The 25,774-nt window shown below is 40.5% G+C and overlaps 2 protein-coding genes across 2 annotated transcripts in view; one reads left to right on the top strand and one right to left on the bottom strand.

Moving 5' to 3' along the window:
• LOC108017914 (uncharacterized) overlaps positions 1-21,158 on the top strand; it is a 127,031-nt gene extending 105,873 nt beyond the window's left edge. Inside the window, exons 10-20 of the mRNA XM_065865755.2 lie at positions 685-801; positions 5,852-6,207; positions 7,152-7,301; positions 8,481-8,663; positions 8,728-8,866; positions 9,794-10,003; positions 15,016-15,893; positions 16,099-16,237; positions 18,278-18,476; positions 18,545-19,078; positions 20,017-21,158. Coding sequence (XP_065721827.2) covers positions 685-801; positions 5,852-6,207; positions 7,152-7,301; positions 8,481-8,663; positions 8,728-8,866; positions 9,794-10,003; positions 15,016-15,893; positions 16,099-16,237; positions 18,278-18,476; positions 18,545-19,078; positions 20,017-20,519 — 3,408 coding nt within the window. The 3' untranslated portion in view covers positions 20,520-21,158. The remainder of the gene's footprint in view (positions 1-684; positions 802-5,851; positions 6,208-7,151; positions 7,302-8,480; positions 8,664-8,727; positions 8,867-9,793; positions 10,004-15,015; positions 15,894-16,098; positions 16,238-18,277; positions 18,477-18,544; positions 19,079-20,016) is intronic.
• Positions 21,159-21,571: 413 nt separating this feature from the next.
• Spn31A (Serpin 31A) lies at positions 21,572-25,704 on the bottom strand. Its single transcript, XM_036822765.3, has 4 exons — positions 25,485-25,704; positions 22,043-22,971; positions 21,839-21,986; positions 21,572-21,778 (listed from the first exon to the last, which is right to left on the bottom strand). The coding sequence occupies exons 2-4, from the start codon at positions 22,931-22,933 to the stop codon at positions 21,654-21,656; spliced, it is 1,164 nt and encodes a 387-aa protein (XP_036678660.3). The 5' UTR covers positions 22,934-22,971; positions 25,485-25,704; the 3' UTR covers positions 21,572-21,653.
• Between the last annotated feature and the right edge of the window lie 70 nt (positions 25,705-25,774).

Genomic DNA, 25,774 nt, shown 5'->3' with positions numbered 1-25,774 from the left:
TATTTTAACTAAAAGAGTATTCCCTAGAAATATATTTTCAATTAAATCCGAAATATGAACAAATTTACTCGACCAACCGATTGGCAATCCGCAGTTAAAGCCAAAACCATTCCCAGCAAGGGTACATAAATGTAAAAGTCGCCGAGGGGATGGCCATAACATTGCCGAAATGTGACAGATTTGGTTAAATTGGCCTAATCAAAATCGGAATTGCAATTCCCTTTTGCGGCGTAATATCTTGTTGCCGCAGGACCTCGGTCGAGAGATTGCGGGCTCCGTTTTGGGGCATTTGTCCGTCCTGTCTGTTCGCTTTCCCCCAAAAACCCTTAACACATTTAAGCCCCACCTGGCTTTTCGGGGCACTTGAGAGCCAGGGATCCTTGTAGAGCGACCGGCAAGGTAACTATTTTTACACGCAAATGAATGCAAAAAGCTGCCGAGCCGGGCGGCTTGCCATTTTTCACACAATTTTCGGTTGCCCAAGTGCAGTCAAAGAAAAGTTCCAGCCTTTGGGGTTGCCTAGCAACAATTTTTCATTTTAATGCGCACACAAATTTCCCCGGCTAACGAATTGCCAGCAGGAGATAGGAAGGACCTCCTCCTCCTTCTTCTTGGCTTAAGGATAGCAGGACTTGTATTATGTTGTCTCAAGTTGAACTCGGTGTTTCCTTGGCCACTTCACAGCTCGACACCTACCTGCAATTGAAAGGCACACAACTGGAGCGTGAGATGGCCGCGGAGATAATACTGCGCATCCTGGATAAAGTCATGCAGAATGCCCAATCCTTGAACAGTCAACAGGTAAGTGAACCAGGATACCAGAGCACCTTAACACCAGGATGCCTGCAGGATGCCTTGCCTGCAATTGGGCATAAATTATGGCCAGTGTACTCCCATATGGAGTGGCGCCATAATTTATAACCTGCAGCCATATTCAATATTTGCCTTGGTAGAGTTAGGATCCCCCAACCCATGTGAGGGATTTATTGCGCCCCAAAAAACACCCGAATCGAACTGGGGCAAAGGTGGGCATTTTGCAGCTTTTATTTAGCTTGTAGTTGGCCTGTCACTGGGTGGCGGCAATTTGCATACCTACATTTGTCTCCCCAATCGGTGTTCGGATTTCCAAAGCAGCCGGAGAATTGATGAGCCTGCCGGCTGGTAATGAATACCTTTTTCGATATGCATGAGCTTGTGCATTTACCGGGCTTGTCTGTGGTTATTTTCTGGGTTCCGGGGTTCCAGGGTTTCGTAAACCCAGAGAGAGAGGTGAATTATGTGATTTCCTGGGCCGACAAGTTCGTGCTCCACGTGCCGATTCCACTGCAGCGATAATTGGATAGACCTCTGATAGATTAAAAATCCTTTCCTCCTGCCGGAAATCAGCCTATTTACGCTCCATTTAGCATAAGGGCTAATGGAGAAGGAGCTACCCCAACCTCTGTGGGGTCCAAAAAAGGTGCTGCTAATGAGGGGCAATCAAACAATTTGCCCGCGACCCTCCGCAGGACAATAAGGATAACCACTTCCTTATCACCTGCGGAAAAGCCAGACACTTTTCGCCAATCTCCAGCCTCGAAACGGCGGTGAAAAGTGCGTCTCCTTAATATTCTTTTTTTTTGGGCACACAGAAAAAAACACAAAAGGATGAATTTGATATGCGCAGGGTAAATTTATAAAGTATCATATTTGCCATTGAATAATGTTAACCTGATATTGAGAAATGCAAATTCTATTAAAGATACAAATCGGAAAAGAGAGAAAAGAGAAGATGGCTACAGTGATATTCGAAACATTTCGAAATAGAAAAAGAGAGCAAAAAGCAAGATGGCGACAGTGATATTCGAATGTATTCGAAATAGAAAAAGAGAGCAAAGAGCAAGATGGCGACAGTGATATTCGAAACTTTTCGAAATAGAAAAAGAGAGAAAAAAGCAAGATGGCGACAGTTATATTCAAAACTTTTCGAAATAGAAAAAGAGAGCAAAAAGCAAAATGGCGACAGTGATATTCGAAACTTTCGAAATAGAAAAAGAGAGCAAAAAGCAAGATGGCGACAGTGATATTCGAAACTTTTCGAAATAGAAAACAAGAGCAAAAAGCAAGATGGCGACACTGATACTAGAAACTTTTCGAAATAGAAAAAGAGAGAAAAAAGCAAGATGGCGACAGTGATATTCGAAAGAGAGCAAAAACCAAGATGGCAGTGATATTTGACCCTTTTCGAAATAGATAAAGAGAGCAAAAAGCAATATGGCGGCAGTGATACTCGAAACTTTTCGAAATAGAACAAGAAAGAAAAAAAACAAGATGGCGACAGTGAAATTCGAAACTTTTCTAAATAGAAAACAAGAGCAAAAAGCAAGATGGCGACAGTGATTTTCGAAATAGAAAAAGAGAGCAAAAATCAAGATGGCAAATGTGATATTCGAAACCTTTCGAAATAGAAAAAGAGAGCAAAAGTGATATTCAAAACTTTTTGAAATAGAAAAAGAGAGCAAAAAGCATGACGGCGACAGTGATATTCAAATCTTTTCGAAATAGAAAAAGAGAGCAAAAACCTAGATGGCGAAAATATCAAAGTGATACGTCCCGCATCTTGAAAAAATTGATACTGAATTTCATCAAAATAATCATCATATATCACATTTTTTCTCTGTGTAGCTGAGTGGTGTGTGTATCTCCGCCCGAGATTGTGGTTTCCATTGTTTCCAGCTCAACAGAGGATTTTGAAAGCGGAGAAGCAGGGTTTGTTTGTTGGGCGGAGACACTCAGCTCTTCTCATGTATTATTCCGTGGGCAAAATTTGCGTACTTGGCGTTCGGCATAAAAGTGAAAGAACAGGGACTACAGGATAAGGCTGAAATTTTGGTATGCAAATTTATGAGAGTGTTGATTGCAACTGTTTGAATATGGCGAAACCCCCACATCGAAGGACCCCTCATGAAGTGGTGATAATTGGATAGCTCCCTTTCGCAGTTGGCCCCTTGTACACCTCCAGAATAATCTATTAGTCAACCCAATTTTATATTCATCTTTAACGATTGGCGAACCAAGCAAGTTTTTTGAGGGCTTCAATAGTAGGAGCAACTTTTCAATGCGTATAAATTAATTTAGTTTCGTAAGACTTCAGCTGAGTTATGGCATTTCAATATAATGCGCCATGTGAGCCCGAATTTCGATCCAGAAAGAACAATTTATGTTAAATTTTTATTAGCTGACGCAGTCGGAAAAACTTGGCAGCATAATTGGGTCGATTAAAAAGCGTTGGCATTCGGCGAACTTTTGCTGAAGTTGAGCAAATAGTTCGCATCGTTTTTATTGACTGAGCGAAAAGTTTAATGGAGTGAGTCGAATTCGAATCCCCATCTTCCATAGCATCCCCAAGTTTATCGAATTTTTCGCGAGCAATCAAGTTTAATTAGTGGATCGCGGCGGTCCGAGGAAATCCGTGAAAGTAATCAGCCAAGGCCGTCAGCATTTACGGAAAAGTTTTCAACTTTAAAAGTGGGGATTGCATAAAATGAGCCCCCCATAAAGCCGCCCACTTAATTCGACCGAATAAACGGTCATGTGTGAAAGAGCGATTTTATTCATGCAACGCGGAGGCCTAAGCCTCATCAATATGTTGATAGATAGATAATAATAATCCCGAATGGGAATTTTTATGATGGCATTTCATTTGCTTAAAACAAATTTCCATTCACGCCCAGCGAACTGGATGGTGAAATGCGAAAAGCGATCGGAGTGGACAGACAGCCTCCATTTTTGCGGTCTGTGGAAATGTGGAAATGGCAATTGAAAAAGTTTTTTGCGGATGGAAAGCTGCTCGTTTTTGAATGTTTGCAAAGAGCGAACGAGTCCGAAAAGTTGATTAAAAACACTTGTGTGCTGGGATTTGCATAAGTTGGCGGTATTGACCAGCCAAGTTAACTCGGAACTGACCCACTTTCTTCTATTCTTTTTTTTCGAACATGATCACGATGGCAAAAAGTGGGCCAAAAGCGAACTTCCCATTCAAATCAAATCACGACGAATCACTTAGCCGAAAAAGTATTCGCTGCAAACGTGACCCTAAGTCATGGCTAAAACTTTGCAGCATACCGGGCTAAAAATAAAGTTTAGCTCACATATGGCCACGCCCTTTTTTTTGGGGGGGGGGGGGGGAGAGGTGGGTTTTGCTTTTGGCCAAGTGATTTGCCGGTAAACTGCTAAACGTGGCTAGGTCGAGAGTCAAGTGAAATTTGCACATGGCAAACTTTCTGCAGGCTTTTTATTCCTGCCTTTTCGAGAGTTTCTTTTCAGCGCCTTTTAAAGAAATCATACGAATGCCACACATTTGAATGGGCATTGGATTCCATTCGAGGGCGTGCCCGTAATCGGGGGCGTGGCACTCGTACATACATATATAGCAGCAAGGCTTAATGCCCTGATGATGCTGAAGTTTAGGTTTCCTTCTCCTCATTTTTTTTTCCTGATTTCTGATTTTGTGTTCGGAAAAGTTCCATTACACAAACTTTTCCAATTGGAATTGTTTTCGCTTTCGATTTGTTAGCTCGGCACAGTACAGTATGTTTGTATCTTATGTAAAAAATACAGATACAAATGCGTTGAGTCCGGTGCTATTTTTGATTTGTGCAGGAAATACTGCCGAGTAACGAAATGTGTACTCACACAGGCTTTGCATTATAAATTGCGAAATTCGAGATCCCTCTGAATGGCTTTCGCATTACAAATTGCGAAAATCGAACGTTATAGTTCGGGTCCTGCTTATATTGGCCTGGGTTTATGGCTTTGTAACTGCACTCGAGAACGTAGCAATTTATGATTTTTATGGCCCGGGTTCATTGACTGCGCTTTCTGTAGCCCGTCTGAAAATATCCGGAAAATATGCCACATGGCCGGCGGCAGACTTGGTCCTTTCAGCATTCCCCCCCTTGATTTTGGCCAAAAGTTCATCGCCGGACTCCAGTCGATTGTTGTTGGCAGAGGTTTGTGTGGCCGATGCCGGGTAAATATAAACATGGCATATGCCGGGGTCTTATCTGTATTACCTATCCTTCATATTGAATTGAGGCACTGGCAAACACTCGGTTTTCAGCCACACTTGCAAAAATAAATCCTGGTTTGGGGGCAGAACACAAAAAAGCAAACAAATAAACATATCTAAACCAATTTTCATTGAAATACTTTTTGGCTCAGGACAAAGATATCAACTTTGTTTAGATTTTTCAGGCAAGAGCAATCACAACAAATCTTCCAGGCATTTTTATTAGTTTGCGGTTTATTGTTTGATGATTATTAGCTTTAAAGGATCAAATATCCCATAGAGAAACATATTTATTTTTGCTGCGAATAACAATTTTTTTAAAACGGAAACAATTAAATATAAATTCAAAGTTAATCTTTCTATAACTTTTAAATTGAAACCAAAGCTTAAAGAATTATTGCCTCGGCATTTTTATTATTTTTATTAAAAAACATTTTGGAAAAAAAAAATATTTTAGGATTGTATTACATGTTGTTCACGCCTTTTAAATTTAAGAAGGAAATAAATATTATTATTTGAATTTTATCTTTTTATTATCAGTTAAGACACCATTTATCTTTAAGACCTAATAAAATATAATTGTATATTTATTTAAGTATTTGTATTATCAGTACATGCAAACTTTATACCAACTTTTATCACCTACGACTCTATTGATTCGAAATTTCATTTAAAATACGAGACCCAAAATTGATCCACTCATTGACGATTTTCCGGCACATGTGGACGGTGGATTTTCGCTGGACACCGATGAAAGCCATTATTTACCCGCTCGACCTTTTGTTCCGGCTTTCGTTTCAGCAAATTAAAAAGCTGCAGCAGCTGACGCAATCGGCGGCGCTGAACCGCGAGACCATCGCGGCCTCCCAGCTGGCCACCTCGACCAGTGGGAGCAGCCAGGGCCAGCCGGCGGCGGGTGACGATGGCAGCGGGTCAGGGGTCACGGCAGGTGAGATTTCCGCGGCACCGGCGGGCAGCCTGCAGGCAACACGAGCCGGCAGCGGAGGAGGAGGCACTGCAGCAGGATCAGGAGCGGGAGCAGGTGCCTCCAGCATCCTGACTGTCGATGAGGACACCCTCTCGCTGGACCGACTGAATTCGCTGCGCATTTACATGACATCGGTGAAAACGCTGCCGTTTAATTTACGCATTTACGGGTGAGTTGCAGCAAAACCAGCAAACAAACAGACAAATGGCCTCTAAAATGAAATCAGATTTCCATCCCAGCCGAGTTGGCTATAATTTCTAATTACGAATGGGGCGAAATGCAAATTTGCAACGCGAGTAAACAGTAAACTTCATTTTACGGCCCCTTGATTAATATATGCGACGAAGGAAAACGATTTTTCACCCCCACCCCCCTTTGGAAAAGGCGGAGGGCTCTTAATGGAAAATTTATTTTATGAGCAAACATAAATAAAAAATGCATAAAACAGTCGAGGTTGTGGCATGAAGAATGGCTCATAAAAGTGGAAAAGCTCGGCGAACTTGCAGCCAAGTTAAAGGAGCAAAATAAGGCGGAGAACCTTGTCGTTTCCGGACAGGTATTTCCATCTTCCAGGTTCTTAGGCTCCCCGGCTTCCAAGTGTCTAATTTAGCTAATTAAGTGCCTTAAGTGCAGGCGACTACAATTTGCCTGATTTACGGCGGCTCATGCATTTTCCTACACAGGAAAAATCAAATTTGCATGGTAAATTTATTTAAAATGGATATAGAAAACTTGATACTGAGAAATGGTATACATTCGATTTTTTTGAAACTCTCCAAAGTAGAAAAACAGATCAAAAGCACGATTTCGAAAAAGAGATCAAAAAGCAAGATGGCGAAACTCTCCGAAGTAGAAAAAGAGAGCAAAAAGCAAGATGGCAATCCGCTACATAAAAAGAGAGCTAAAAGCAAGATGGCGGAACTCTCCGAAATAGAAAAAGAGAGCAAAAACCAAGATGGCGGACCTCTCCAAAATATAAAAAGAGAGCAATATGGCGATCATTTCAAAGTGATACTTACCATATCTAGATAGAATGGATACTGAAATTCATTAAAATGATCATCATATCTTATAGATTTTTTCTCTGTTTACCTCTTTTTTTCGTTTATCCAGGGAGGATTTGTTTTCGGACCAGCTGTATATGGACATTGGACTCTCAGCCCGTCTGCTGCACATCATGGCCAACTCGACGATTTTCGCCTCGGTCATCTCGTACAAGAATCTCAAAAGTTTTCTACCCAAGACCTACTACACGCGCGGCAGGTGAGCCGAACTAGCTATAAGTTTCTTAATTTTCCCGGATCCGCTAATTAGTTCTTGATAGCCGTCTGTCGAAAGTTTCACAAAAGTTGCCAAATTTAAACGATCTCGGTAAATAGGGGCTGGCCAAGAAGAAAGAGTTAAAGATGCACATGTTTAATTCCCCTATTTAAGACAAGAAAGTTGTCTTGTTGGTAAATCCCGGCTTATGGCCACCGATGTATAATTCGCAAGCCATGTTTGCCTAGTCCTCAAATATGTGTAATGCCAACTGCTGTCACTCTCCGCCTCCTTTGGATCCTTAGTCCTTTTAGAGGAGACGAGTTGGCTCCTTGGCTTAAGCGCATTACACCAAGCTGGAAAACACTAGCAACAATACCACAGCTACGAGTGTAATTCCCCAGCTGTAAACAAAATGCAAATGTGCAGCTGCCAGGACAAAAGGGAAAAAATATGGGGGAATTGGGGAAAGAGTATGCTTTCCGGGGTACATGTACCCAACATGCCAACGCAGTTGCCATCAAATCTTGATTATTGCCCTTAAAAAATGAGACAGACGCTAGATCTGATAAGCTGAAACTGGATAAACTCCATGGAGTTTGTAATATGGTTTTCATAAAGTACTTGTATTAAAATAAATAGATAAGATACATAAAGGCGTTGAGAAAGGAATTTACTTTTTCAAAACATAAATAAATCAAAAGAAAGAAAATTGTAAAATAATTCTTGATATATTGTTTGTGGTTTTACAAAATATACATTTTAAAGACAATAAATAATGTAAGGGGGCAAGCAGTCTAAACAAAAATATAACATTTTAAAAAACGGATAAATCAAATGGAAGAAGACGCAGAAATATATTAAGATATATTACTCTGGATATTACACAGATAAACTTTTTATAATCAATAACATAAAGTATTACAAAATTATAAATAATGTAATGTTCCCCTCTTCGTTTTCAAGATAAAAGAAAACAAAAATAAAATAAGATAACTTAAACGTAGTTCTTCCAAAGTTTGTAATCTTATAGATAGATTTCTATGTGTAACTATGTAGGGATACGTTTTTAAAACAAGTTTCTGTCGGAATACACTTCTTAGACTTTTTAGCACTATTTATAAAAAATTAATCTCTAAATATTATTTATAAAATACTTACTTACACTTCCTGATCCTATAGCGATCCCAGGGACTCGGACTATGTGCTGGCCTCTCGGATCATCCAAACCTGGCTGTTCCAGTCGAATCGCTCCAACGACAACTTCCGCGAGCCTCTGGACCTGCCCTTCGAGGCTGGTCATGTGGAGATAATCTTCCAGCACGAGAGCGTTCCCAAATCGGGTGATTGGGTGGCCGTTTGTGGGTGAGTGGAGGGCAGCCCTTATCCAGCGATTGATGATTAAATCCATTACCCACCATCCGCGCAGTCACGACTACAAGGCCTCCTTCGACTCCACCTGGCGGTCGGACCTGTGCATCACCAAGCACCTGATGGCCAACATAACGCGCTGCATCTGCCCGCTGTCTGGAACCTACGTGGTCATGCTCACCAAGCGCCAGCCGAATGTAAGCCAGGGTCACCAAGGTCGCCAAGGCCACGCGGCTGGATTGCCATGGAAGCTGGAATCCAGCTGGCCAATTCATGCAATTCACGTGTACCAAAGTGGAAGGGCCCCCTTTGATTTATGGCCACTTTTAGGACCTGCCATTTAGTGGCCTCCACCTGGGGAGTGGGAAACTGGGGGCCACTCTTTGTCCGCATTTCCGCTTCCCTTGCTCGCAATCAACAACTTGGCCTCCGCCGCCATGAACTTGCTCCAAATGCACTCGCTTTTTCTGGCTTTCGCTTCTGAATTCTGTATTGTGCTGGTTGGCATTCAGTCACAGCGGAAATACTTTAAATCAGGGATGCACAGCGATCAAAAAACTCGGGGGGTTTTATAAAGGGGCCCTGTTAGCCTTTAATCCAGTGGTTCCATTCATAAGCTGGTTATCCATAGCTTACTTTATCTTAGGTGACATTATAAACCATTTATTTTAAAATTTTTTTTTAGTCATAAGAGTTTTCTGGTTATAAATAAATAAATAAATTTTCAAAGCTTTGAATAGGTATTTTAAAAAAAGATTAAATAAAATCCTTTAGTTTATGAATTCTACTATACCTTAATAATAAGTAACCAAGTTTCTCTATATCAGTTTATAATTGTTTTCCTATTAAATAATACATTTAATTTCCGTTAAGCCCGAAAGAATGAAGTAAGGCCCCCAAAAAAAAATCAAAATACTTGGGTTCGGTATTTTTAAAGACCTATAAAAGCGTTTCCCACCGTTAAAGCTGCATCCCTGACCAAAATTTGAATTCGGTCGATTGTCGGCGGCTGCCTGCCAAGGCAAACAGCATTTTGGCCGACTTTAGCCTTCGCTTCGCCGCTAGTTTGAATTGCTAATTGTTTTCGGGCTCTCGCCAATTGCAAACCCATTTCTATTTCGTAGGCCACCCCGTCCCAGGTCCCCCAGCGCCCCCTCTTCGTGATCGCCAGCTGCGCCTGCTGCCTCCTCCAGTGCGGATCCGCCCTCCTCATCCTGGCGCCCATCTGGTGCAATCGCAAGTGCGCCGTCACGTTCCTCAAGATGCAGTTCTGCGTGTCCACGTCCAGTGTGATGCTCATCTACTTGCTGGGATTCATGAAAATGCTGCCCGTGGTGAGTGGAAATGATATAGTATAATGTATTTTAAATAGGGACTTACACAGACTTACAGAGATTATACTCTTATTAGAACTTAAAACAAATCCCATAAAAAGTATATAAATAAGTAGAGGGCCAAAGAAAGGTATTATAAGAAATATTCTAATATTATTTAGGATGTTTTGATATATGAATATATTATGAATAAATAATATATTAAGTAAGGTTTATTTTTTATAATGATAGATTTATCAATTTCAAAAGATATAATATTAAGTATTGTAAGTATGGATTTATACAGACCTTTGAATTAAAGATTATACTCCTATAAGAAGTGTGTTAAAATTAAAAACAGATCCCATGAAAAGTATAGAAATAAGTAGAAAACCAAAGAAAGGTAATAAAAAAATGTTCCAATAATATTCAGAATGTTTTAATATATGAATATATTATAAATATATAATATATTAAGAAAGGTTTATTTTTATATAATGATAGATTTATCAATTTCTTTAAAAATAAGTAATTTAATAATGTAAAAACAGAAGTGCCAGCAAAGTGAATTCAAAGTGAATTAAAAGTTAGGGACTTCATCGCAGATTCTTTAACATGGTATTATTGTATTTATGCCAGTAAGTTACCTAAGATTCGACTGTTCTAAATATGGTTATAGATGATGATGGTATATATTTGATCCTTTTAGGAATGAAAAAATATTTAGAATATAATTTACTTAGCATATTTTATAAACAAATAAGTGTGAGCTGTAGGAAAAAAATGTATAAAAAATATAGTTAACAACACCTACGTTTCATTTCTTTAGGGCTGTAATTTCCCACCACTGAGCATTTAAATGTCCCACAAAAAGGCATGCCCCGGTGCAGTTAAATGCGCTAGTGCTATGCGGCCCTTTAAAACAAAGCCTTTGAGATCCTGCACTGGGAACAAGAAAAAAGGCAACCAAAGCGTGAAATTTAATTACGCCAAAATAAATAAACAAGTAAAATGGAGGAAAGCCAAGCTGAAAGCAAAGCAACCCGAAAACCAAAACCAAACATACATATATTCGGTGGGAACCGAGGAGTCGAGAAAGTAATAACAAAAAGTGTTGCATGATATAAGGGAAGGCGCAAGGCAATCGAAACAGAAACGACTTTCCCACACCCACACTTTCCCCAAACCCACACCCTTTAAAGATGGAAAATCCCATCGGCTTAAACTAGCAGGCCAAAAAACCCTTAAGTTGTAATTATTTGCGGTGTTGTGTGCTCGACGGCAATCACCAATTTTTGAGCTGGCTTTTCAAATAATAATCAAGGCCAAGGCAAAAATCTGTAATCATCATCAAAACAAATTAGCGTGTCGTTACCATACCATACTATCATACCATACCATACCATTTAAGGAATTTCCAGAGGTCGGTGGACAACAAAGCAAATAATTTACATTTAGTTTTCGTGGCAGCCAAACGGAAAATTCATGGAAAACAATTCCCAAACCTGTTGGCGTCGACCTCCTTCGAAGGAAATTAAAAGTCAACAATGCACGACGCAGACTTCGACTCCGAAAGACAGGAGCAGGAGTTCCGAGGTCGGAGGTCAGGTGGCTGGATCTCCCCGAAAGGAGCCAGAATCGAAATTAATATTTATAAACGCACACTCTCAGACGTTTGAAGTGGGAAAATGTTAATGGGAAAGACGCTAACCCGAGCGCGTTGGTGGAATATATGTATATATGCCAACCCATTGGCCAAGGATCCGTCCTGGAGGAGGTCCTGGTCCTGTTCTCGGTCCCCAAGGCACCCGCCAGCCGTCTAAATTATAAACGTAAAACGACAAAAAGCATAAGCGAATAAAGTTGCGCTGCCTAATCCCCGGGGGTCGTGAAACGCCCGGCGAAAAAAAGAAGTAACTGCAAAGCTCTAACAAGAAATAACATTTTTGAATTAGTAATAAACTGGTCCGCAGTGGAAGCAACGGCTCAATAAACGGATGAAAAACAAATAAAACATTGTGTACGACAACGCGGAGACGACAAAGAAGCGGGCACTTGCAGATAAAGATTCAGCAAAGGATGCGAGGTCGCAGTATGGAAAGGTTTGCGCCACGCCAGGGCATATGGAACAGAAGCAACACTTGGAAAAAGATTTGGATAGACAGAGATGTCATCCCGAATAAAAAGCATACCCAGTGGCCCCACTTCTCCCGAAACTTGACATACTTGTATATTACCTATTGGCAATTGTCATGTAAAATAGAGTAGTTTCTTTAATGTTGTCAAGGTCTTCAGAGGTATTGCCACAAATTTGATAAGCTTTATAATGGATAATATAATGGAATCCCAAAAAAAACTATAGTATGTTAGAATCCTTCATTTCTATAATATTCACAAAGACTTGATAAGTTAAGGTAAATATACGATAAGCATTATAATAAATATGGGTGATAATCCCAAAATATCTGATATAGTACATTAGAATCCGTTGAAATTTTGATAAATTTCTAGGAAATGTAAAATGAGTAGTTCTTCCAATATTGACAAAGTCTTGATAGGTACCAAATACTAGAAAAATGATTAGGTGATGACATTTTGTTCATAAGGTATGATGGAATGTTAGAATCCGCCAACAAATATGGTTAAAGGAATCTCAAAATATTATGGAATGTTGGAATGCGAGAATATATTTAGATATATTTTAAGAAAAGAGAAAATAGGTTAATGTTCTCAATATTGAGAAAGACTTGATAGTTACCAAATACTAGAATTATGATTATGTGTTGACATTTTCTTGATAGTGAAGGATGGTATCTTAGAATCCGTTATTTCCGTAATGTTGTAAATAATGGATATGGTTAATGGAATCTGAAAGTACTATGATATGCTAGAATGCGATGATATTTTGATATATTTAAAGAAATGGGAAAATAGGGTAACGTTCTCAATATTGAGAAAGATTTGATAGTTACCAAGTACTAGAGTTATGATTAGGTGATGGCATTTTCTCGCCGTGCAGCTCCTGGGAGCACTCGCATTCTCGAACCGTTGACAAAGGCAAACGATGGCGGTGCCGACCTAGGCACAAAGATGTACTCACATCCTGGGAATCCGACCGTGGACGCCACATTCGCAGGAGCGGAGCGAGTATGTTTCGCTATCTGCATCGACATTTCTGCCGCACGCAATACGGGTTGCGTCTCAAAGGATTGCCATGGAGGAATTTTTGAATAACGAGCGTTTGTGCTAGCAGCAGTAGGCAGCTTGTGGTGGATCCTCCTGGTCCCCCCTCCTCGAACTCAGGACACCGGACAATAAAATAAAACCTGGCATAGGCTGGACCCACGGGCACAATGCGGACTCTCTCTTCTCTGTGTTGGCCAAGTTAATGAGCAACTTACGTCAGTGCGATGAGTTGCACAATGCGCATTTCGGAATTCGCGGCATTTTCAGCCAGAGGGAAACTTTGTCTTAATAACAGAATGCGCACACACTTATAATTATTATTATTATTATTATTGCACATTAATTGCGCGCACACGCGGCCGGGGCAACTTTATTAAAAAGTACCACACCCGAACATGTGCACACATGCAAATTTTATGGTTTGAAACACGTGTCACAGTGGCGGGATCAGGAGGAGGAGCAGGATGTTCCAGGGCCACCGGAGGAGCAGCGAAGACGCGGCTGCCATCGGCGATGGACGTCAGCCGCAGCCACCAAACCACGACCACGCCCACGCCCACGCAATGCCACAATAAATACAATTAAAATATTCATTTTACTTATTGCATATATTTGCGAGCATAAATAAAATACAATTTCAGCACGACAGTTAAACGGAACGACGAGCAACAAAAAAACAATAAATAAATAAGAAAACATAAATTACGCATACGACCCGTGCGCCCTCGAGGCAAAAGAGGGGGGAGAGAGGGGTCTTGCCACTGCAGCAGGACATGTGAAAGGCAAAAGCTTTTAAGCGCACTTAACTCATAATTTTCCCCGGCAAACTGACGGGGTGGAAATATTCGTATTCGTTTTCGTATTGTAAATTGAAAATTAAAAAGTTGACAAAATGTTTTCCACACATTTGGGCCGAAGGCTACTAAAGATGATGAGTCCCGACGGAAGTCTTAACTTTAAGTTAAGTTTGAGTTGAGGACATAAGTTTGGCTGGTAGAAAAGGGTTAAGAAAGAAGAGCAGAAATGGTAGCCTCAGTTCAATTAGAAATTAATAAAAACAAAAACGCGAATTCTTTAGATAAAATGCATGTACTCATAATGAAGTTCCAATAGGTATTTAGCATCTTAACATTAAAAAACAAAATAGGTAGAAACATAGATCTAACTAATAATTTGTAACCTATTTTAGTACTAAATATATTTTAAAAAAAAAACCTAAACGCGAATTCTTTAGGTAAAATGTATATACCAAAATTTACCTTTATACTTATCTTTAGCAATTGTAACCTCTCATTGATCTAAATATAAGTAGATATATAGGTATTATTAAACACTTGTTCAATGGAAAACATAAAACGCGAATTCTTTAGCAAACATTTACGTAACTAAAATATATTGCCCATTATGACTAGCTATTGTAGAAACTAATTTTGTCAAAGCCCCACAACCAATTAGCCCTAAGATTCATATAAAATGCAATTTAAGATGCATGTTTAGTGCGCAGTATTTTCTGGACACCGCTACCTAATTGGCCATGAGGGCAGGGTCCGAAAAATGATGTGGCGCAAATTGTTTACAACTTTGTATTAACCAATGTCCAATCACCGAAGCGCGGGCGAAAGTGTAATAAAAAGTTTATGCCAAAATGTAGCTATTAGGGTGTTGGCAAAAAAAAGAGAAAAAATACCACCAAATGGGTGTTGTTACTGCTGCTTTGGCTGCTGCTACTGCTGCACGATGACAACTTTTTATATTTAATTAAAAATAACGATGTTGCAGCTCAGCCGTCAAAGCACTCCATTTCCATTTCCTTATTAACGGCCCATCATAATTTCCTCCTCTTGCAGAGCTGGCACGGCATCATTAGCAGCTCGCTGGCCTCGCTGTTGTTGCTGGGCATCTCGACGCTGATTGCAATTGCCCTGGCCATCCACACGGAGCTGATGCCGCAGAAGTATCTGCAGATTGGCAGCAAGCCGGGCACGCCGACTAAGAGGCGCCTGGAGCGGGAACGGGAGCGGGATCTGGAGAGTTTGAGCAACATCACGCAGATCCGGGCTCAGTCGCCTCTAGGCGCCACCTCCTCCTCCTCCTCCAATCCCGGCCAGCGTCGCCTGCCACCCACTATATCATCGGCGGCAGGAATGCGTGGCGCCATTGGCATCAGTTGGCTACTGCCGCTCCTCTTCGCCGTGGCCGGCCCACTAATCTGCAGCATCATTGGCCAGTGGCCACGACACTGGTGGCTGGAGGTCCTGCGGACAGGATCTCCCTTCCCGGAAGCAGCCAACGCGGGTAAAGCGGACTCCTCCTATTCCTCCCACTCCCTGCTCAATGGCGATAATTTACTCCTCGAGTCGGAGGCTTTGATGGGAAATGGCACTAGCAGCCCGCCAACAGAGACTTCATCATCTGCACTGGATGATGAGGTGGCCACCACGTCAACGTCATCAATCACAGGCCTGGGAACTGAAAGTAGCAGTGGCTTCACCACCACCTCCACCGTCACTTCCGTTTCCGCCCTGGCTGCGCCTCTCACTTCCGGTCTGAGCGAAGCCTCGCCCTCTTTGAGCTTCATCCTATTCATCTGCATCGATTTGCTCTTCATCCTGCTCTTCTCGGCCCTGTTTGCCATTTTAATGAAGAAACTTTTGTGGTTGTGGCACAAGAATCGCAATGTGCATACGCATCCGTTGGATAAATTCAATCTGGCTTTGCAAAGGCGGTAAGTCGCAAAAAAAAAGGAGCATCTCAAATGGGCAAAGGATAAGGGGAGTTAAGGGGGATATGCTAAGATTTTAATGATGTCTCCTCTCTTTTGTGGAATTTCCATTCCATTCTGTCTAAGCTAATCTGATAAGATAACCAAACCGTATAGCAAACCCTACTGAAACCTATTCCTCCCTCTCTAATCTAATGTATTCGCACAGATTCGGATTACTCTACCGGGCGGGCGGACTGCTCCTGGCCAAAATCAGCAGCGATGGACTCTTCATCGTTTATGTTAATTCCTCACCGGAAACGGATACACTGTGGGCATATCCGTTCGGCATATCGTGCATATTATTGGTGAGTGCGGGCAACCGTTTACATCCACTTAGCTGCCAGCAATTGAAATTCAATTAAGCGCTTGGTTGCCGCATATACATATATATCAACTATATAGGATTAAGTTCGGGATGTTTGATTCGCACTGCCCCCGAAAACCATTTGTTGGGGGGTAAACATCAAATGTACCGCGTAGGCTTATGCAAATCGCATTTCGTTTTTATTTCCGAGGACTTATTTAAGTTGCATATTTTATCAAAGTGTAAAGCCTGCATATTTTTACACCTGCCTTCCCCAAAAAATTATGCATGCAAAAAACCAACTCAGGAATATATGGGCGTGGGGGGCGGTTGAAAGCGAGAGTGGGCGTGGCACTGGCAACCGACTGCATTAACTGACTGATCAAAGAGCTCGAAAAGAAGCCTTTTCGTGTTTATTTTGCCCTTGGCTCTGACACTTGACTTCAGTTTCCACTTCCAGCTGTTATTGTTTGCTTTTTATTCCACTTCTCGGTGATTTGCTGTGCAAATGAAATAAGTGCCCTCTAGTCAACCACCTGAGTGGAATCAGCATCTTCTCCTGGTGTTTCAAATCTCTTTGATTTACGTGAATGGTATGGCATGGTGCAGACCCCATTACATTACATTTTTTATAGACATTAAAGCGTTTAACTGCCGCGTACGCCCAGCAATCAGCTCAATCCAATTAAATAAACAATTATCTGCATGGGCGGAGGCGGAGGTAGAGAGAAAAGGGGGGCATTGGATACTCTATATCTAGTATCCTGGCTAAACTAATCACATAATTACACGCACACACTTTGATGTGGCAAGCCGGCAAGTGAGCGCGTGTGCGTTCCACTCGGCGTATACGCAATATTCGCACACGGCACATTCAAATCCAAACACAAACAAATTAGGTCGAGCAGACTCCTACTTCTACGAACCCCCCTGGAACCCAAACCACAATGTCTACAACCCTCTCAATTCTGCTGGTCCAGGACTATTAATGTGCACCAAAATCACTTTGATTGTGGGCGTCTGCTCTGCTGTTTAATTATTTAAATAGAGGGAAAGACACAAGACTGCACAAGAAGAAAAGAATATCAGCTATAAGTCATCTGTTCTACATTAAAGAGGCTATTACCTAGTAATGGTATACCACTGATTTTTAGATTATTAAAAAAGAACCCTTAAGAGACTATTGTTTCGGTTAACCCCTAATTTTATGTATAACAGAAATCGGGGCTTACATTTTATTTTTCAGAAAATCTATTAAAAAAATAGTAAATATATTAAAATACATTTTTATTCCATTTCAAGTGTTAACAGAATTGCACATTTAAATACGTAAAACTTTTAAAACAGGAATATATTAAAGATCGATTAAATTTGTAAATAATATCGGATCTTAATATCATATAGTTCAAATTAAATACATATATTACCATAATATCTACGTTAATCTTTAACAATAGAAATACTTTAAGGAAGATTCCTTTTTTCTAATAATTTTGGTAGTAGACTTCGTAATATCTTTAATCCAAAAAAAATATAAGGACATAATATCTAGGGGTTTATCCTATTCTCTCTGTGCACAAGTACCTTTGCTTTATATTTATGTATTTAAATATCCTTTGGTAGTAGCCAAAGGGAATCTATACAATTCGAGCACTTCGGTACACCAAGCCTAAGACTATTTTGCTAATTTAGCAATTAATTTGGTTCGAAAATCCAGGCATGTGGAATTTGGGGAATGCCTACCATAAATTGAGCTCATGAAAAAAGGACATAATGGGCACCCAAACACACATACTATATGGCCCATATGGTTTGTACCCAATTTATGGCCGCCTTTTGGTCATGCATTTAATTTCCCAATCGCTTGGTTTGATTCCACATCGAAAGGGACCACCTATCCCGTAATCGAAGGGTCTTTCTCGGTGGCTTAATGACTCCATTCGGGCGACAAGCCATCCCGTTGACAAACGCATTTTATTAGGGTCAGCCGCCAGTTTATGCCAGGAGATTCAATCCCCCAATGATTCAATCGCCTTTCCAGGGCTCGGCCATCCTCATCTGTTTCGTCATCAGGGCCGAGAGCCAGCTGCGAGGACCCCCCTTCCTGGGCAGCAACGGGAGCAGCCAGAACAGCTCCCTCAAGCAGGCCAAATTCAATACCAGCCGGAGCAGCCTGGACGAGAACTACTGCACCACCGCCACCACCACGACGACGGCCAATGTGAATAGTCCGCTGAGCTGTAGGTTCTTTAGTGCCCTTAATCCCCACCAGCTTCCCTGCTAACCCATTGTGAATCCCCCTCCACAGTCTACACCAACCATGACAAGGAGAAGGAGAACGACTGCCCCGTGTCCTTGTCAATGTCCAATGCAGGCGTGTCCTCCGCAGCAGGCGGATCCCTGGCCACGTCAGCCGGCCCAGGAGCCCCGCCCCTGCAATCGAAGGTGGGCCTGGAGCTGTCCGGAGCACCGGGCTCCGTGTCCGGATCTGGGGTGGCCCTGCCGCTGACAATCATCTCGACGGCGCCGCGCTGCCAGGCGGGAAAGGATGGAGCGGCGGAGTCCTTCCTGGGCGACCGCCAGACCCTCTCAGTGGCCCCCTCCCCGGACACCCGTTGCTGTGCCATCCTGGGCGGTGGAACTGCCTACGATGCGTACACCATGGGCATGGGCATGGGCGTAGGAGGGGGCATGGGCATGGGCATGGGCATGGGCGTGAGCGGACTCACAGGAAGCCTGGGGAGGCGCACGTTGCACCACCAGCCGACGCATTATCGCCCAGGACCCTGCGGCGAGTTCGTGGGCGTCGAGACGCTCGATATCCTGCAGGGCGTGGCAGCCGGTAAGTACACAGGGGGAAAAAGTTAATTTAAGGGGTTTGATTTTGTATATGATAACCATAGTACTCAAATAATGATATAAACATTTTTAGTTATCTTATAGTTTCTAGATTATTTTAGTTTTCTTAAATATAAAATTTTAGGATATGTTTTTCATATTTTATTTGCTTAAGTAAATCCCTTTAACTAAATGAGATTATAAAGAGATTTTATAAAAGAGAGATTTTAATATTTAATTTTAGATTTTATTATTTAAAAATGTTTGGATTACTTTTACTTAAATATAAAAGACTAAGAAAATGTATTTTAATAATGTAAACATTTAATTTAATCACCAATTCTGAACGAGATTTGAGAGATTTTATAGCATCATTAAAAGTTAGGGTTTTTAGGAGTTTAATTTCAAATCGAAAAGGCTTCAAAATATTTAGTTCATAATTTATTTATTTTATTTATGACCTGAAACTAAACGAGATTATGAAGAGATTATACATACCCACCTTTTTAGTTATTAACCCATTTCTTGGTTGTTTCTGCTCAAATATAAAAGCAAGAATTATTTATTTAGTTAAATCAATAACACTAAATAATTCTGTAAGAGATTTTATGAGCACAAAATGATTGAATTTTATTAAATTTCACATTGAAAAGTCTTAAAAAGGCTTATCATTATATTTAATTTATTTTACGAAACGAAATTGGAAAGAGATTTTATAGCAGAATTAAAGGATAGCACATTTAAGATTCTGTTTATTTATATTTAAAAAGAAAATAGTAATTACCCTTACCCATCTTGATTTTAATAACCTTATTACTAAGCAAGTTTCTCCCGGTGAAAAAGCAATATGTAGAATCACTCGCAATTAAATGGGCATGCATAATTCACGATCTAGTGTCTGATGACCACCTCCCCTCTGCTCTGCTCCCCCTCTCCTTGCAGACAGCATAATTGGCATTCACACCAGTGCCATAATGCCCAACGCCACAAGCACTTCTCATTATGTTCCGCTGCAGCATAATCCCTACGTGGACTTTGTGCCCAGCTCCCTAATCCTGAGCATGGCGCCACCTCCGACCATCAGCGGAAACCTGAGTGGAGCTGGGATTCCTGCGATTCCGGCGATGTCCCTGCCCACCCAGACGCCCAAGACGCAGAAACGAGTGACCATCCTGGAGCCCACGTCCCGCACGACCTTTGACCCCCTGCTGCCCACCATGGTCTCCATGGCAGTGGTCACCACCTCCAGCGTCACCAGCACGGCGACCACGACCCCAGCCACGCCCACTTCCACGCAGAGTGGCTGTGGGGCCAATGATGCCACTCTGGATCGCATCACCCTCGATCTGGATTACCTGCTGAACAGGGGTGCTGTGGATGCCACAGATGGAGGTGGTAATGGTCCACCACCATCCGCGAGTGAAGATAGCCAGCAAAAACAATAGCAATATCCGTAAGTTGGCTGCCACTAAGATGCATTTAAGAGGCTTCGTTTTTCTATCGAAACATGTAAATATATGTAAATCAAACTTCACCAACTAAACTACAGTAGAAATCTCTGTGAATATTCATCAGATATGTATGCTTAATATGGATAACAATCGGTTGAAGACCTGGTTTTTTCCCAAAAACTTTATCAAATGAGCCCATCCAGTCTTAGTTTCCATTGTCAACCCATGAAATGTTCAAAGTTAATGTCTTTTAAAGTGATTTTCGGACATCAATCATTCCTAGTCTCATATTTAGCATAAAAATTAATATTTACGTCATTGCATATGTAAAACAAATTGAAAGAATTTAAACTAATGATAACTTTTTAGCTAGATTTACAAAAAGCCTATTGAACAGAACACAATGAAAACGAAAAATTGAAGAGCGAGAACACATTAGGGTGTGAACATGTTTTTGATTCCATTTAAAGTTTCCTAGAATTAAAGCAAAATTAAGCCCCAAATTAAGAGACAAGGATAAAAAACCTACAAAATACAATAATTGTAAAACTAATAAACATAACAGGACTATTTCTGGAACAAAACAAATTATACAGATATATCTTTAAATAAACTCAAGACTCTTGTTAGAAAATCTATGAAAACGGAGGTGTTTTATTTCTGGTTTAATTCTTTTGGAACTCAAGGTGTGTAGAAAATACTTATATGCATCCAAAAAGAGGTAAGTCTGTGATAATAATAAATAATTTAAATAACTCATAAATAAATGGAACCTTATCAAACATTTATCTTTCACATACTAAAGCTCTTAAACTTTGACAAGATGTTTTAGTTTTGGCTGTTTACTTTTATTTTGGCCTTTAGTAATGTGTACATGAATATATCCTCCAGCTGTCGCATTTTTGCTTTGTATCTAAAAAAGTATAACCGAAAGTAAGAGTACCATCTGGCCGATCCATTTACATAAACCATGTTCCTAATTCGGAGAACAAATCCAGTTAACAATACCAAACACTGAAAAAACATATCTTATCTTCGGCAGCATATTGTTTATGAGTTTAGTAAGTATTAGTTTTATTTAACTTATATTGCACAACCCCTACACATTTCTAGTATACCAAGTGAGCATTAAAATTCAACCACATGACCCATTAGATAGGTCATCTTCTCACTGCGAATGGCAAAGAAAAATGGATGGTCGGCTCGGAAGAACTTCTGTCGAGAGGAATTGCTGATCACAATGGGTTTATAATCTGCAATAAGTTCCAAGTGGGTTATATATAATTTGTTGAATATTATTTAAAGTAAAATACCTGCTGCTATACGAGGCAATTCCTGACCAGAACCAGACTCGTTCAAGTTAATACGCAGCTTTTGGAGAACATCGACCACGGGCAGACTGCCAGATGGATGCAAATGTTTAAAGTTCGCCGAGGCCGCAAATATCTCCTCAAAGCCGAGCTGTTGGTTAAAATATTTGTAAATAAAACCAGTGAAAATCTATGTATATCACTGACCTGTTTCAGGGGCTGCCGCAGACTGCACTCGAAATCGATGCTGAATTTGGGCAGCAGCACCTGCACGCCCTCCATCTGCATGCGCTGCTGCAGTGCACCCAAATCCAGGTTGCGCAGCTGCTGCTCCAGCTCCTGGAGGCCGTTGCGCTGGTTGGGCAGGATGAGCAGCATGGACAGCTCCTCGGCGTGCTCGTAAGGCAGCTCTATGGCCCGGGCATCCAGATCCCTTAGCTCGGCGAACTTCACAAACATATCGTCGTCGAAGAGCATGGGCACCGATTTCACCTGGCTGCCACTGTGGAACTCATAGAGTCCGGTTCTGTAGGCACTGAAGGGCAGGAACCACTTGCTCTGGAGATTCGCCGCCAGCAGGAGCAGCGTTTTGGCAGTGGGCGTGGCTTCTACGTGGATCTCCTGCCAGCTGCCTCCCCCAACGCTGGCCAGGATCTGTTCGTTGATGTGGCGACGCAGCTTCTCCGTCTGCCCCAGATCCACACACTCGGCGGTGGCATGGAAATAGGTTTGGGATATCTTCTGGAAATCATCGGCAATCCCATTTTCAGATCCTGGAGCTGGCTGGAGGATCAGGCGGTTCTGTAGCTTCAGGCGGGTATCGGCATCCCCTGTGATATTAGCCAGTTCCGCCGCATAGAAGTTAGCCATCTTGGCATTGCTGGGGAAGCGTTGCTTTAGTCGCAGCAGCTTCTGCAGCTCCTCGGCAGTGGCTCCATCCGAACCCAGGAAGAGAAGGGATAGAGTGGCCTCCAGTAGGAGCGGTGATACGACCACATTTTGATCTGCATAGTTCGTGGCTATGTTGTGGTAAATTCCGGAAGTTATGGAGGACTCATAGGCCGCGGTGCTCAGCGTGGGATTGGGAACTTCACTCATTTTGCCGTTGTGCGTCCAGTGTTACTCCAGTAAAAATCCTTAAAATATAAAATATACTTAAGTTAGTATGCAGGACATATCTAAAAATGAGATTCAAATATGAATAATGATCTTTTGGATGGATGTTAAAAAATCGTTAGAAAAATCATTTCCTATTGAATTTACTTGGAAAAATTTGTAAAAAAAATTTTTTTCATTGAATTTACTTGGAAAATATTAAAAAAAATGTATAATAATATGTTCATTATTAACTTTAAACTCCAATAGGGGTTTTAACTTACACCAACAAAATGTATCTTTAATTCCCAGGAAAATATAAATCTATTTTAATACAAAATTTAATTTCTAAGAAAACTCGGCCTGTGTTTTTATAAAGATTAAGATTATTATAATTGATGTTTTGGTTAATAAACATTTCTAACTATAACAAGATTTATAATATATTCAGTTTTATATCAAAACTCTGTTAGGGATTTCCACTTACACCAATATTAATCATCTTTAATTCTCAAGAACATTGGTTTTTTTATTTTAACCTTTTAGTTCTAAGAAACCTCGATTTTATACAAATACACATTTTTCAAGAAGAAAAGTTTTAATATATATTTTAACTGAAAGGGGTTTCATACACCATACACCAAAACATTTATCTTTAATTACAAAGAACATTTTCTTTTATAATAAAATCTTTAATTTCTAAGAAGCTGTGGCCCATGTTTTTATGCAGATTTAGATTATAATAAAGGCGTGAATTTATCGCTTCCACATGGTTGATATTCATTCATCAAAAATAATTGTTTAGCATAAAGATGCCCTTCGGCATAATGCAAAACACATGTGAGGACGTCTGTAAACTTGGCTAATATTCGGTATTAATGCAATAAAAAGCTTTAAATAAATCAAAAATATAATTTTAAACAATAGCCACCAGATACATTGAATTCTATTTAAATTCACCTTGGCCCTCGAAGTGCATTTTGTAACGAAAATGTAAATTGTCTTCCATTTCATTTGGCCAGGCCCGAACGAGCACACTCGAAAAAAGCAAAAACCGAACACAAAAGAAACGCCTTGAATAAATAAAGTGAACAAGGGAGCACACTAGGCCAAACATGACACTATTTTCGGCAAGTAAACAAAGCGGAAACGCCGAGGCGGAAAACTTTGTGACAGTACTGCGGCTATATATTTGCGGCAACTTTTAATTTCACGCGAATTTCGGCAGGCGCCTCCGTTGTGTTGCGGCCACCACCCACTCGCAATCACCCACTAACCCCACCACCCACCTCCTACTCGCTATATAGTTTCCCGATCCGGGGCTGCAGCTCTGCATGCCGATTTCTATGCGACGCGCACACTTGCGCGCTTAATTGCCACATCAACAAACAAAATGCCAACCCACCCGAACTGGAAAATAAAAAAGGGAACGCGACGAAAAACCGTTTTCCGCTTCCAAATCGCGAGAACGACGCTGCCTACACAGAAATCCAAAATTTTCGAATGCGATGAACCAAATCTTTGAAAATACACTAATATTTGTCATTAGGGGGTGCTCAAAAAAAATGTAAGTTTTTAGAAAGGCAAAAAGTAGGTCTCCGAAATAACACAGTCGCTTATTTCAACACATTTTTAGAAAACCATTCTCATATCAAAACTGAAATATTGTTTTAAGATAAATCTTTATTACCACATGATGTTTCATATTGAATTTTTTTAATTTTACCTGTGATATGATAGAACTAATAGATATGATAGTTAGAATTAAGAATTTTGGTCAATAGGATGTTCTCGAAAATAAATTAAAGAAGTTTATGAAAACACAAAAAATAAGTATCCGAAATAACACATTTGTTTATCCATAACATTTAAAAATATATTTTTTTATTCACATAAAATTGAATTCATATTGAATATTTTTTTTATTCCTAGAAATTCAGTTAGAACTAATAATTTTTGTCATCAGGGTGTGCTTTAAAAAAATGCAGAGTTTTCGTAAGAAAAAAAAGTTGGTATCAGAAATCACAGTCGCTTTTTAATCACTTTTTTAAAAACTTAAATATTTTTTTAGATAAATGTTTGACTTATTTGACATTTTAAATGAAATTTTGTAGTTTTAGCTACATATGATATTCAGCAAGAACTAATATTTTTTTTTATGTGTATACCACCCCACAACTATCGCTATAAAGTAGCGCTGCTCTAGTGCTTGATGTTTATTGTTTATTTTTGGTGTGCCAATTTTTTGTTTTATCCGAACGAAATTAACTACAATAAGAGTTTGTCAAAAGTGTTTTAGTTTTTTTTTGTTTTGTCTTGTATTTTTAAACGTTACATTGCAGCCATATGGTATCCGTACTGGATTTTCAATAAGGCGTATGAGGTCACAGAATCGTTTTCGGAGTGGCATCATCAACAGCAATAGTTTGTTGGGAAAATTTCGGGAAATATGCGGTGAGGAATGGGTGTATCTTTCAGTAGTACTATACTATAAGATACTATAAGATACTACTTGTATCTATAACTTGACGAATCACTTTCTATACTTGTTTACCTTTTTCCTAATTCCTATGAAATTCGTACGACGATATATGGATCGGTCTATAAATATTATATAAGTTGCCTTTAGAGATTCACGCCCGCACGCAGCTTCGGACAAAATTCGACTAAACGCTAGCGCTCGGAAATAATAAAATAGCACAAAAAAGAACCAATTAAATACGCCCGCCTTATCGGTGACGACACTTGGGCAAATCGGAGGCAGAAAGCTCCGTGCGGCCAATGCTTCCACAACTCGGTCCGAATTTTCGGCAACTACTTTTCCGATGCTAAAATCTTAATCTA

The sequence above is a fragment of the Drosophila suzukii genome, chromosome 2L, assembly GCF_043229965.1.
Source record: "Drosophila suzukii chromosome 2L, CBGP_Dsuzu_IsoJpt1.0, whole genome shotgun sequence".
Taxonomy (NCBI): Eukaryota; Metazoa; Arthropoda; class Insecta; order Diptera; family Drosophilidae; genus Drosophila; species Drosophila suzukii.
Note: the sequence above shows the minus strand (reverse complement) of the source record. Positions and strands in the feature narration are given on the sequence as shown.

Bases quoted from the DNA above. Each gene is read 5' to 3' on its own strand.
- Spn31A (XM_036822765.3), bottom strand. From the start codon at position 22,933: ATGAGTGAAGTTCCCAATCCCACGCTGAGCACCGCGGCCTATGAGTCC. The intron at 21,987-22,042 runs GTCAGTGATATA...TTTAACCAACAG, and splicing joins TGCGGCAGCCCCTGAAACAG to CTCGGCTTTGAGGAGATATT. The intron at 21,779-21,838 runs GTATTTTACTTT...AACTTATTGCAG, and splicing joins ATTGCCTCGTATAGCAGCAG to ATTATAAACCCATTGTGATC.